The sequence below is a fragment of the Panthera leo genome, chromosome D3 (assembly GCF_018350215.1).
Source record: "Panthera leo isolate Ple1 chromosome D3, P.leo_Ple1_pat1.1, whole genome shotgun sequence".
Lineage (NCBI taxonomy): Eukaryota > Metazoa > Chordata > Mammalia > Carnivora > Felidae > Panthera > Panthera leo.
In genome coordinates, this window is record NC_056690.1 from 28,516,120 (window position 1) to 28,531,236 (window position 15,117).

General features: G+C 37.4%; 1 protein-coding gene across 7 annotated transcripts in view; it reads left to right on the forward strand.

Annotated features, from left to right (window-relative positions):
• Positions 1 to 15,117, forward strand: part of CLTCL1 (clathrin heavy chain like 1) — a 131,745-nt gene that overhangs the window by 50,620 nt on the left and 66,008 nt on the right. For all 7 annotated transcript variants that reach the window (XM_042909892.1, XM_042909889.1, XM_042909890.1 and 4 more), the window contains one exon: positions 2,236 to 2,504. In XM_042909892.1, the coding sequence (XP_042765826.1) occupies positions 2,236 to 2,504 (269 nt within the window). The remainder of the gene's footprint in view (positions 1 to 2,235; positions 2,505 to 15,117) is intronic.

Consider the following 15,117-nt stretch of genomic DNA (forward strand, 5'->3'; position numbering starts at 1 on the left):
GAAAACAAAAAGTATAGTTACAGACTAGTACAATAATACTAGTTTTTAGACTACTCATTGATTTTTTAATATTGGAGTCTATTAAATCATGTTGAAAACAAAAGATGGAGTTACAAACCAAAGTTACAATAATACTAGCTTTTATAATTACCCATGTATTTACCTTTATTGAGATCTTTATTTCTTCAGATGGCTTTGAGTTACTATCTAATGTCCTTTCAACCTGCAGGAATCCCTTTAGCGTTTCTTATAAGAGTGCTAGTGGTACCTGACTCCCTTAGCTTTTGTTTATCTTGGAATGTTTTAATTTCTTCCTCATATTTGAAGGACAGTTTTTCTGGATATAGGATTCTTGATTGAGAGGGATTTTTTTTTTTTCCTTTTTAGTGATACTACAGTTCTGTTTAAAATTTTATTTCTGGGGCGCCTGGGTGGCGCAGTCGGTTAAGTGTCCGACTTCAGCCAGGTCACGATCTCGCGGTCCGTGAGTTCGAGCCCCGCGTCAGGCTCTGGGCTGATGGCTCGGAGCCCGGAGCCTGTTTCCGATTCTGTGTCTCCCTCTCTCTCTGCCCCTCCCCCATTCATGCTCTGTCTCTCTCTGTCCCAAAAATAAATAAAAAACGTTGAAAAAAAAATTTTTTTAAAAATAAATAAATAAAATAAAATTTTATTTCCAAATTGTTTGCTGCTGGCATCCAGAAATTCTGTTGGTATTTTTGTATATTGACCTCATATCCTGCAGTATTGTTATATTCACCTAGTAGTGCTGATAATGCTTTGTAGATTGGTAGATTCCTTAGGATTTTCTTTGTAAACAGTTATGTTGTCTGTGAATGAAGGCAGTTTTACTTCTTTTTTTTTTGTTTTTATGCCTTTTACTTTTCTTGCCTTATTGCATTAGCTAGGATATCCTGTACAGTGCCAAAAAAAGCGGTCAAATAATCCTTGCATTGGTCCTAATTTGGGGGAAGGAGTATTTCATGTTAGTTCTAAGTTTTGCATAGATACAAAGATCAAAACTGCGCTTTTTATCAGAGGTGGAAACAATATGAATCTCTTACCAGAGGATGGATACTAAAGCATGTTGTCTAGAACCTAGTTCTAGCTAGGGTGCTACCCACATGAGGTGGTTTAAATTTAAATTAATTAAAGTTAAATGAAAGTAAAAATTCATTTTCCTTAAATGTGTCTTACCAGACACATTTCAGATGCCTAATAGCCACATGTAGCTAGTGTCTTCTGTACTGGATAGTGCTGGTACAGAACATTTCCAACATTGTAGAAAATTCTATTTAACAGCACTGGTCTAGAATTTAAGATTAAATGACCCTGTTATGTGGACAAGTTGTTTAATTTGAAGGGATGATAGTATTCTTTCCTGAAAGTTGGAGATGCCAAAGAAAGATTGTCTTATTGTTGTTGCCTTATCCTGAAAAATATTTTAAAACTAGAAAAAATCAATTTAAAACTGATTCGCTTGATAGTTGCTTCAAAAGAACTAATTTCTGGGGCACCTTGGGTGGCTCAGTGAGTTAAGTGTCTGACTTTGGTTCAGGTTATGATCTCATGGCTTTTGAGTTTAAGCCTTGCATTGGGCTATGTGCTGACAGCTCGGAGCCTGGAGCCTGCTTCAGAGTCTGTCTCCCTCTCTCTCTGCCCCGTCCCCACTTGCGCTCTGCCTCTCTCTCTCTCAAATATAAATAAACATTAAAAATAAAAAACAAAAGCACTGATTTATGATTGTTATTCATATATTATACATTTACACACTTTTACATTCTTCTGAAGGAGGCTCTTCTCAATATTGAGACATCAAGGTGTGGTTAATTACTACTCAGGCAACTTTCTTTCCCCTCTTAATCAGATTAGCTATAAGTTTTACAACTTAAAATAATATTAAAAGGATTCAGAATTAAGAGTATAAGAATATGGGGGCTCCTGGGTGGCTCACTTGGTTCAGCGTCCAACTCTTGGTTTCAGCTCAGGTCATGATCTCACTGTTCATGGGTTTGAGCCCCATATCTGGCTCCATGCTTATAGTGCTTGGGGTTTGCTTTCCCTCCTTCTCTCTCTGCCCCTCCTGTGCTCGCTCTCTCTCTCTCTCTCTCTCTCTCTCTCAAAATAAGTAAAATAAACTTTAAATAAAAATAAATTAATAAATAAATAAGAGTGTAAGAATTTGTCTTTCAAATTTTCAATTTATCTTTCTCTAATCTCCATCACATCAAATACTAGCTGGAAAGACACTTCAAATCTTTAATATTGAAATGAAGAGTAAAATGAAGTCTCATACCATGGCAGAAGAGGTGATTTTCTGGAAATGGGTCTCTGTGAATACTGTTGCCCTTGTGACTGAGACAACAGTCTACCACTGGAGCATGGAAGGTGACTCTCAGCCTGTGAAGATGTTTGATAGACATGCCAGTCTGGCAGGGTGCCAGATGATCCACTACCGGACTGATGAGTATCAGAAGTGGCTGCTCCTCATTGGCATCTCAGCTCAGGTAAGCTTTTGGCTGCCTTCAGGGACTGGTCTGATGGAGTGTAAAGGTGTAATATTAAAATTGGTGTAGGTGTGAGGCAGAAGAAATAGGTCCCAGCCTAAAAGAATTAGAAATTAACAAGAAATCCAAACTTTGGGTCATATAAGAATTGTAATTTAACTTTGGCCCATTAACTATACTGTATTCCATTGGGTTACTGATATTCATTCTATAAACTATTTCTGGCACAGTTTTGAGAAGTGAATTGTTGAGGAATTTGGTAGAGGCACTTGGAATTTATAGGTTTATGGGAAGTAGTTTTGGGGCTTTTTTAGGGCTTTAATGGAATGTTACTAATTCGTATACTTTTATAATGAAAGCAGTAACTTTCTGCTGTGCTTCCTTTTTTCATTCCTGGGGGCTAATTCAGTTACCAGATACTTGATACTATAGGATGTTGGTCTTAGATCTTTATTAGCTAATTCTAGCCATTGAATGGTCTTCCTTAGCCTAGTGGGGAAAGTATAAATGTGGAATTCTAGCACTTAGAGAACTGTCAGACATTCGAAGAAAGTGCTGTGGGAGCTGTAAGAGAATACCTTAAGTCAGAAAGAGCTCATAACAGAGGGGGCCTCTAAGCTGCATTTTGCCGGCTATAAAAGTGCACTTGAGAAGGAAACTGTGTGCAAAGGCATGGAAGTGGAAGAGAATGGCTCTTTCTGTGAGTCCAGGGTCATCCACCTTGGCTGATACCTATGGGATGCATAAGAGACAGCTAGAGGGGCAAGGCTGAGAGATGGGTGGGGGCAAGACTGAGGTACATGCTGCTGGCAGTGGGAATTGTGCAACAGGTTTTAAAGTGAGAGTGATATGATTTATTTTCCTTCTCTGCAGCGTGTTGGGATAGAAACAATGCTGTCAGTGATATTGAGGAGGGACCACCATGAAGACTGGAGGCTGGGAAGCTAGTTGACAGGCAGATACAGGAATAAAGCCATATAGTGTGTTCTGGAGTAAAGACATGTATGAGAAGGGTGAAGAGTGAGCAAAGCTGGAAGGAGTACTTCTCTCCACTTTGGAAGTCTCCTCCACTCTGCAACGCCCAGAAGAAGTGAGCCTAGAGATGAACTGGAGATGCAAGGGCTGAGATTTTATTTTCATTTTTTGTTTATTATTTTGCTAAGTAACCTCTATGCCCAACGTGGGGCTTGAACTCACATCCCTGAGATCAAGAGTTGCATGCTCTAATTGACTGAGCCAGCCAGGTGCCCTGAGGCAAAGCTTGAGATTTTAGAGATAAAATGGCTAGAACCTGGAGGTGCATGAGATGCCTCTCAGGGAGAGGAGAGTTGGATGATGGCCTAGCATTTGTCTCAGAATGAGGCATAGATGAGGGAGAGTTGAACCTCTGCTCTAACCCTTCATCTTTGTATTACACTGACGGGTTTGTCTCCTCAGATGATCTGGGGGTTCTTTGGTGTAATTTAAGGGACTTGCTTAGCCACAGAGCCTTTCCGTGATAGGCCCATGGCTTCCATTCAGCCCCAGTTACTTCTGGTTGTCAGGGCTGAGAGTTAAGCTGGAATGACAATATTATTGGTAGGAAACGTCACAGCACATCTGGAATAATAGATATTCCCATTGCTTCTACATGTGATATAACATTATAATAGTTCACCCATAACAGTTTGTTTGGGTCTAATTGCCCAGATTCCATAAAAGGAGTAATTTTACACCTAGGTCATTTTCTGTGGTGTATCATCTATTAGCTGGAATTATTGCCTCTTGGGAATTTTACTAACCCTAGATTAGATGCTGTTTATGGAGTTTTTCTCCTTTCTGGAAACTCTTCCTTTGGCTTTCCACTGAAAGGATTTGGATGTTGCTGACCCTTATGGGGGGCAGAGGTTGCAGACAGCTCAGGTGTTGGTAATGTTTGTGATGTGAGGTGTGAGGAGTGTACCTTACACAGAGCCTGCAGATACTGAGATGAATTGTGAGAGAGTCACAGACAGGTAAAACCTATATGACACATGCTGTCATGGTAAATTTCCAAGATGGTATTGGCATGAAAAGAAAGAATTGGCAGTCTACATATTCAGTGCAATCCCTATCAAAGTAACACCAGCATTCTTCACAGAGCTAGAACAAATAATCCTAAAATTTGTATGGAACCAGAAAAGACCCCGAATAGCCAAAGCAATCTTGAAAAAGAAAACCAAAGCAGGAGGCATCACAATCCCAGACTTGAAGCTATACTACAAAGCTGTAATCATCAAGACAGTATGGTACTGGCACAAGAACAGACACTCAGATCATTGGAACAGAAATGGACCCCCAAACGTTTGGCCAACTAATCTTTGACAAAGCAGGAAAGAATATCCAATGGAATAAAGACAGTCTCTTCAGCAAGTGGTGCTGGGAAAACTGGACAACGAGATGCAGAAGAATGAACCTGGACCACTTTCTTACACCATACACAAAATAAACTCAAAATGGATGAAAGACCTCAATGTAAGACAGGAAGCCATCAAAATCCTCGAGGAGAAAGCAGGCAAAAACCTCTTTGATCTTGGCCACAACTTCTTACTCAACATGTCTCCAGAGGCAAGGAAAACAAAAGCAAAAATGAACTACTGGGACCTCATCAAAATAAAAAGCTTCTGCACAGCGAAGGAAACAATCAGCAAAACTAAAAGGCAACTGACAGAATGGGAGAAGATATTTGCAAATGACATATCATATAAAGGGTTAGTATCTAAAATCTATAAAGAACTTATCAAACTCCACACCCAAAAAGCAAATAATCCAGTGAAGAAATGGGCAAAAGACATGAATAGACACTTCTCCAAGGAAGACATCCAGATGGCCAACCAACACATGAAAAAATGCTCCACATCACTCATCATCAGGGAAATACAAATCAAAACCACAATGAGATACCACCTCACACCTGTCAGAATGGCTAACATCAACAACTCAGACAACAACAGATGTTGGCGAGGATGCGGAGAAAGAGGATCTCTTTTGCATTGTTGGTGGCAATGCAAGCTGGTACAGCCACTCTGGAAAACAGTATGGAGGTTCCTCAAAAAACTGAAAATAGAACTACCCTATGACCCAGCAATTGCACTACTAGGCATTTATCCACGGGATACAGGTATGCTGTTTCAAAGGGACACATGCACCCCATGTTTACAGCAGCACTATCAACAATAGCCAAAGTATGGAAAGAGCCCAAATGTCCATCAGTGCATGAATGGATAAAGAAAATGTGGTATATATATACAATGGAGTATTACTCGGCAATCAAACAGAATGAAATCTTGCCATTTGCAATTACATGGATGGAACTGGAGGGTATTATGCTAAGTGAAATTAGTCAGAGAAAGACAAAAATCATATGACTTCACTCATATGAGGACTTTAAGAGACAAAACAGATGAACATAAGGGAAGGGAAACAAAAATAATATAAAAACAGAGAGGGGGACAAAACAGAAGAGACTCATAAATATGGAGAACAAACTGAGGGTTGCTGGAGGGGTTGTGGGAGGGGGGATGGGCTAAATGGGTAAGGGGCATTAAGGAACCTACTCCTGAAATCATTGTTTCACTATATGCTAACTAATTTGGATATAACTTTTAAAAAATAAAAAATAAAATTAAAAAAAAAGAATTGGGGGTACCTTGGTGGCTCAGCCAGTTAAGCATCTGCCTGTTGATTTTGGCTCAGATCATGATTTCATGGCCATGGGATCAAGCCCCGCTTTGGGCTGCATGCTGGGTGTAGAGCCTGGTTGGAATTCTCTCCCTTCCTCTCCTTCTGCCCCTCCTCACCCTCGAAAAGAAGAGAGAAGAGAAGAGAAGAGAAGAGAAGAGAAGAGAAGAGAAGAGAAGAGAAGAGAAGAGAAGAGAGAAGAGAGAGAGAGAGAAAGAAAGAAAGAAAGAAAAGAAAGAAAAAGAAAAGAAAGAGAAAGAAGAAAGAATTGATTTACTCTCCCTTTGTGAAGACAGGAGGGGAGCTGGAAGATCTCTCTTCGATAGCCTTTCATGCTATTCAAGAGTCAGGGGGAAAGTTATGCATTTTGAACCTTTATGTTGCTTTCAGAAAGAGTACCCTAGAATTATAGGACCTCAACCAGAAACAAAATTATTCACAGTATAGCCTTTGTTACTCTTCCCCTAGTTGCCCAAAATACTTTTGTTTTTGAATTTCCTTTTTATTCCATGAAGCTCAATCTTTGTACTGAATCTGATCTGGAAATGTGTTTGTTTCCCCAGAAATGATGATGTCTGAGGGGTTGGAATGAAGCTTTGAGCTAAGACTTATAAAACTAGATCACAGTTCATTCATTCCACACTTTATACCTGCCTCTAATACTTTCTCAAAAGCCTTTTGCTCCAGTTTGACCAGAGTACTTCAAGTGTTACTTTATTCTTTTAGCCAGAGGTCAGCATATTTTTTTCTATAAAGGCCCAGATAGTAAATGTGTTTTGCTTTGGGGGCCAAAAAAATACCATCTTTGTCACAGCTGTTCAACTGTGAAGTTTTAGTACAGGCAGCCATAGACAGTATGTAAATGAGCATGACTTCATGCCAGTACAATTTTATTTACAAAAACAGGTGGGACAAACTATACAGAAATAAAAAGGATTAGTGAGGGGAAAAAAAAGGATTAGTGAGGAATACTAAGAATATTGTATACAAATAAATTTGATAACTTAGATGAAAGGACTAATTCCAGGAAGACATAGATTACTGACATTGACTCAGGAAGAAATAGAAAATCTGAATAAGCCTATACAACAAGTTAAGACAGTCAACTAGTAATGAAAAAACTACCCACAAAGAACAACTCTGACCCAGATGGTTTCACTGGTTAATTCTACCAAATATTCAAAGAAAAATTAGTACTAATCCTTCACAAAGTTTTCCAAAATGTAGAAGAGGGAACACCTCTCAATTCATCCTGTGAGGCCAGTAGTACCCAGATAAAAAACAAAGACATCACAAGGAAAGAAAACTTCAGACTATTATCTCCTTTGAATATAGATGTAAAAATCTTCAACAGTATACTAATAAACTGAATCCAGCAACATATAAAAAGAATTATATGTCATGACCAAGTGGGATTTGTCTAAGAACACAAGGTAAGGTTTAATATCCAAAAATCAATTAAAATAATGCATAATATTAATAGAATAAAAGACAAAAACCATATGGTCATCTCAGCAGACACAGAAAAGTCATATGATAAAATCTAACACCTTTCTTGATAAAAATGTTCAACAAACTAGGAATAAAAAGGAACTTCCTTAACCTGATAAAGGGCATCTGAGAAAAGCACACAGCTAACATCTTACTTAATAGTGAAAGACTGAAAGTTTTCCCCTAAGATCAGAACAAGACAGAGATGTCCACTTTTGCCACTTCTGTTCAACATTGGACTAGGAAGTAGCCAGAGCAATTAGAAAAAAAATAAAAGGCATTATGATTTGAAAGGAATAATTGAAACTATCTCTGCAGATGACATGATTTTGTATGTTGAAAATCCCAAGGTATCCAATAAAAAAACTCTAGAAGTAACAAGTACAGTAAGGTTACAGAAAGCGAGATCAATATACAGAAATCAATTGTGTTTTTATACACTTGCAATGAGCCATTAAAAAATGAAATTCCATTTATAATAGCATCAAAAAGAATAAAATACTTAGGAATAAGTTTAACAAAAGGTATGTATAACTTATATTAAAATTATAAAACACTGTTGAAAGTAATTAAAGAAGATCTAAATAAATGGGAAAACATCTCATGTTCATGATCATAATAGTTAATATTTTTAAGATGTTAATACTCCCCAAATTGATCTGAAGGTTCAGTGTAATCCCTATCAGAATACCAGCTAACTTCTTTGTAGAAATTGATACAAGCTGACCCTAAAATTCATATGGAATTGCAGGGAACTCAGAACAGCCAAAACAGTCTTGATGAAAACAAAACAAAGTAAGAGGAGGCATACTTCTCAATTTCAAGGCTTGCTACACACAGTAATCAAGATAGTACAGTACAAAGATAATAATAGACATATTAGATCAGTGAGATAGAATTGAGAGTCCAGAAATATACCTTTACATTTATGGTCAGTTGATTGTTTTGGTAAGGATGCCAAGACAATTCAGTGAAGGAAAGAATAGTCTGTTCAACAAATGGTTTGGCAACTCTGGATATCTGTATGTACAAAAGCATGAAATTGAACTCCTACCTCTAACTGAGAGTGGATCAGACCCAAATGTAAGAGCTGAAGCTATAAAACTCTTAGAAGAAAACATAGGAGCCAATCTTAGTGACCTTGAGTTAAGCAGAACCTTTGTAGATACAACATCAAAAGCATAAGCAGCAAAAGAAAAACAGATAAAACAAAATCTTTTGTGCTACAAATAATACCATCAATAAAGTGAAAAATAACCATTTGGAGAAAATATTTCAAAATCAGATATCTAACAAGGGACTTGTATCCAGAATATATAAAGAACTCTTACAACTCAATAATAAAAAGGCAGATAATTCGTTTTACAAATGGATAAATGCTTTGAACAGGTATTTCTCCAACATGCTATCTACATGGCCAGTAACACATGAAGAGATATTCAACATCATTAGTCATTGTGGAAATACAAATCAAAAACACGATGTGAGGGGCGCCTGGCTGGCCCAGTCACTAGAACATGCAACTCTTGATCTCAGGGTCATGATTTCAAGCTCCACATTGGGGGTAGAGCTTACTTTAAAAAACAAAACAAACATAAAATGTGGTATCACTTCATACCTACTAGGATGGCTATAATAAAAAAGATCGACAATAACAAATGTTTCCAAGGATGTAGAAAAATCAAAACCCTCATAACATTACTAATGGAAGTGTAAAATGCACAGCATAGTTTGGCAGTTCCTCAAAAAGTTAAATGTAGAGTTAACATGTGACCTAGGAGTTCCACTCCTAGTTGTATACCCAAGAGAAATGAGATATACATCCACACAAAGTATTATACACAGAACATCAGGTTGGTGGAGAAAGGACCTTTGAAAATCTGCTCCATAAAAGCAGTGAGAACACTGGCAAAAATTCTCAAGTCAACTTTTTCAGAGTTCTGGAAGTTAACCACAGGCTTAAAAAAATCCAGAGAACTTTTATTTAAGAACATTTGCTGTATCTCAGAACAGCAAGTGTAGTGACATTTTATCTTGTGCTATTCCCATTCCCCTCCATACAGCTTTCTGTTGATAGCCTTGAGAACCAATAGCTCCACAAATTGGTGAAATACAGCAATAGCTTCTAAAGGAGGCAAGAATGGTTTAGAGCTCCCCTAAAAGCACCTTTCCCAGATAAATGTCCTTATTTGACATGTCTAGCAATTTCTTGGAAATCTCCATTCACAGACCTTGTCTTTTATTTCTTACTCCGTGCAAACAGCCTTATCTCCTGGGACACTTACCATGCACCATCAGTAGCAATTGTTTAACATCCAGCTGCCTGTGGGAATGATAGTAGTTGAGGCAAATAAGAAGCTGACTAAAAAATTAAAAAGAAAGAAGGCTGTGGAATGAGGTGTTTATAGGGGACTTTCAAAAGCTGCAGCATATATTCTTGGGAATCTGGAAGACCATATACATGCACAGGGCTGTGCACCTTCCCAAGAAAGAATTGACAAGGGCCTAAGTTCTCACCTCTGGTTGATCTCGAGGCTCTGTACAGGCAGGATGTAAAGGCTAAAGTAATATTGTAAGCTGCCTGTCAGAATATTGAAGACATGTCTCAACCCACACACACAATCTCAGCAAAGGCTGAGACTCAAGGCATTTATTTAAAGAATCTCTTTCAAATTATTAACTGACCAGTAAACTGAGTAGAGACCGCAGTGACCACATATGACAAAGAATACAAGCTTTACAGAATCAGTTCAGAAAATGTGCTGAGCAAACAACTACAGTAAGCCCAGGAAAGGGGGAATATCTGATTTCCAGAATTGTTACTTTATGTTATTTAAAATACCCAGCTTGCGGGGTGCCTGGGTGGCTCGGTCGGTTGGGCGTCCGACTTCAGCTCAGGTCATGATCTCGCAGTGTGAGTTCGAGCCCCGCGTCAGGCTCTGTGCTGACAGCTCAGAGCCTGGAGCCTGCTTCGGATTCTGTGTCTCCCTCTCTCTCTGCCCCTCCCCTGCTCATGCTCTGTCTTTCTCTCTCTGTCAAAAATAAAAATAAACATTTAAAAAAAATTTTTTAAAAATACCTGGCTTGTAACAACAACAGCAAAAATGAAATGTGCGAAGAAACAAAGTATAACCCATACTCAAAGGAGTCAATAGAGACTGTTTTGAGGAAGCCCAGGCTTGGAGTTACTTTCAAAAAGACTTTACATCAGCTGTTTTAAATATGTTCAGAGAACTAATGGAAAGCATACCCAAAGAACTAAAGGAAAATGTGAGAACAGTGTCTCCCCACATAAATCATAACAATAAATAACTAGGAAAAACACATAACATACAGACTTTTCAGTTACTATGTTGTACACCTGAAAGTAATGTAACGTTGTGTATCCACATTGTATATTCATTATTGTGTATTCATCAATAACACTGTATTCAAAAAAGTGAGTTTTACAGTTGCATCAAAAATTTTAAATAAGAATGAATCTAAAATGAATATGTGAGCTTTTGCGTGCTCTCTCTCTAAAATAAAATTACAAAAAATATTGTAATAAAAAAAAAAAACAGCCTAGAGGTTGCCTGGCTGACTCAGTCAGTAAAGCATACAACTCTTGATCTCAGATTTGTGAGTTCAAGCCCCATGTTGGACATAAAGCCTGCTTTAAAAAAAAAAGACACATAGATTTGTGGAATACCACTGAGTAGGCTAACATAAACATACTGGGAGTCCCACAAGGAGAGAAAGAAAGGGGAAGAAAGAGTATTTGAAGAAATAATGGCCCCATACTTAGCAAATTTGATGAAAACCATTAATCTATGCATTGAAGAAGCTCAAAGAGATCCACACCCAGATATATCATAACTAAACTATCAAAAGGCAAAGAATCTTGACAGCAGTTATAAAGAAGTAAACTAATCTTGTACAATGGACTCTCAATAAGATTAATAACTGATTTCTCATCAGAAACTATCCAGGCCAGAAGGCAGTGGTATGATATAATCAAAGTGCTTTAAAAAATCAATGAAAGATTGTCAACCAAGGATTCTATATCTAGCAAAATTATTCTTCAAATAATGGAGGGGAAATTAAGGCATTTCCAAGTAAACAAAAACTGAGAGAATTTGTCTCTAATAGATCTGCCCTATAAAAAATACTAAAGAGAATCTTTCAGGTTGAAGTGAAAGGATCCAAGTCAGTAATGCAAACCCACGAATAAATAAAGAGCACTGGTATGAATAACTATATAGGAAAATATAAAAGATTGCATAAGTATAGTTTTTGATTTTGACTTTTTTTTTCTTGTGAGTTAAAAGCCTACTAAAGCAATGATTATAAATCTGTGTTAGTAGGTATATAAAATATATGAATAATGTACTTTGTATGACAAAACTAAGAAGGAGGAATGGAGCTATAAAGATGCAAAGTTTTTGTATACTATAGATATTATATTGATATTAATCCAAATTAGATTGTTATAAATTAAGAGGTTAATTATAATCCTGAGGCAACCACTAAGAAAGTGATCTGTAAAAATCGTAAAAGAAATAATGAGATAATCAAAATGACCCACTAGAAAATATCTATTTAACACAGAAGAAGGTAGTAATAAAGTAATAGAGAAACAAAGAAGACTAAGACAGAAAACAAATAGCAAACTGTCAGAAGTAAATCTTACCTTATCAGTAATTGCATTAAATGGATTCAACACTTACAGGGCAGAGATTGGCAGAATATTTAATGTTTTTTTTTTAAGTTTATTTATTTATTTTGAGAGGGAGAAAGAGACAGAGCATGCAAGCAGGGGAGGGACAGAGAGAGAGAGAGAGAGAGAATCCCAAGCAGGTTCTGCACTGTCAGCGCAGAGCCTGATGCAGGGCTTAAACTTACAAGCTGTGAGATCATAAACTGAGCCAAAACCACAAATCAGATGCCTAACTGACTGAACTGCCCAGGCTCCCCAGAGATTGGCAGAATATTAAAAAAATTAATAAAACAATAACCCATGATCCAACTATTTATGCTGTCTACAAGAGACACAGTTTAAATTCAAAGATACAATGGGTTGAAAGAAGAATGGGAAAGATACACCATGTAAATTGTACCCAAAAGAAGCTGAATGGCTATCTTAATATCAGATAAAATAGACTTTAAGATAAAAATTGTTACTAAAATCTAATATACAAATGTTCATAGCAACATTATTTATTTTATTAAGTTTATATTTAAATTCCAGTTAACATACAGTGTTATATTAGTTTCAGGGGTACTTACAGTACAACACTTGGTGCCCATAGCAAGTGCACTCCTTAATCCCCATCACCCATTTTACTCTCCCACCACCCTCCCACCTCCCCTCTGGTAACCATCAGTTACAACATTATTTATTTTAGCCAAAAGGTGGAAACAGCCCAGATGTTCATCAACTGATAAATGCATAAATAAAATGTATATTCCATACAGTGTGATATTTATTTGACAATAAAAAGAAATGAAGTACAGTTGACCGTTGAACAACATGGGTTTGAACTATAAGGGTCCACCTATACGTGGATCTTTTTTAGTAAATACAATATAGTACTGTAAATGTATTTTCTCTTATGATTTTCTTAACATTTTCTTTTCTCTAGCTTACTTTATTGTAATGAATGCAGTATATAATACATATAACATACAAAATGTATGCTCTTTGACTATGTTATTGCTAAGGCTTCTAGTCAACAGTTATTAGTAGTTAAGTTTTTGGAGAGTCAAAAGTTACAGGTTTTTGACTGTGTCAGGGGTCCATGACCCTAACCCTCACATTGCTCAAGTGTCAACTCTACTAATATATGCTATACCGTGTTTAACCTTGGAAATATTAAGCTAAGTGAAAGATACCAGCACAAAAAAACACATATTGTATGATTCCATTTTATGAGACATTCAGAATATTTACGGAGATCAAAAATGGGTAGGTAGTTGCTTTAACTGGGGGTGGAATGTGGGAGGTAGGAATGGGGATTGACTGCTAAATGAGGTTTCTGTTAAGGGATGAAAGTACTACAAATTACATTTTAGCGATGGTTGTACAATCTTGTAAACTGAAAAACATTGGATAGTATGCTTCAAATGAATGAATTATGTGATATATGAATTATATCTCAATAAAGTTGTTAAAAATACCTTTAGGAATCATACTTATTTATAAGGAGATCATCATGTTTGAGAAATATTTTAAAAGAAAAGATTGTGGGACACCTGGGTGGCCTAGTCAGTTAATCGTCTGACTCTTGATTTTGGCTCAGGTCATGATCTCTCAGTTTGTGAGATCAAACCCCATATGGGGTTCTGCGCTGGCAGTGCAGACCCTGCTTGGGATTCTCCCTCTCTCTCTGCCCCTCCCCCACTCATGCTCTGTATCTCCCTCAAAATAAACATTTAAAAATAAATAAATAAAAGATTATAAATCACAATGTTACTTATTTGTGTTTTACTGACAAAAATAAAAACCAACAAATAAAAAAATCCAACCTTCTACTCTCACTGTACTTCTGACACCAAAGATGCTAGCTTTTCTACACCAAACAGTTCTCTAATTCTCTAATTCTCTGTGGACATCAGCTGGAGGTCCAAGAATTAGTACAGACTCCACAGTTTAAGGGTTCAATCTCATAAGACTGCCCCCATGTCTTCAGATGCCAGCCTCAAGCCCAGGCCACCAGTACCTCTGACCAACAAGCTGTAAATCAGGGGTTCCTGCAACCTTAGGTTTGATAATTTGCTAGAATGGCTCATATAGCTCAGGAAGTTACTTTACTATTACTGGTTCATTAAAAAGGTTGTATATTAAAAAGGAGCTCTCTGAACTCTAAAATTCAGGGGTTTTTATGGAGATTTTCATTGCTCATTGGTGATTAACTCTGTCTCCAGACCCATTCCCTTTCCTGGAGGTCAGGGTAGGGTGAGGCTGAAAAAACTGTTAAGTATGCCTTGGTCCTTCTGGTGACGAGACCCCATCCTGAAGCTATCTAAGACCCCCCAGCCACCCAGTCATTCTCATTAGCCTACAAAAAACACTTCTAATCACTCTGGAGATTCCAAGGTTCTTAGAAGCTTTTTTTCTGACAAAGACCCACCTATCACTCATATCACTTAGGAAATTACAAGGGTTTTAGGAGTTGTGTCAGGAGCCAAGGACAAGGACTAAATATGTATTTCTTATACTACTACTCACACAAGCATTCAACAACAACAACAAACCTGTGGGCATAAGGATAGACATGTAGACCAGTGGAATAGAACTGAGAGTCCAGGAATAAACCCATACATTTATGGCCAATTGATTTTTGACAGAGGTGGCAAGACCAGTCAGTGGGGAAAGACTGTCCTCTTCAATAAATGGTGCTAGGATACCAGGATATTCACATGCAAAAGAATGGAGTTGGAC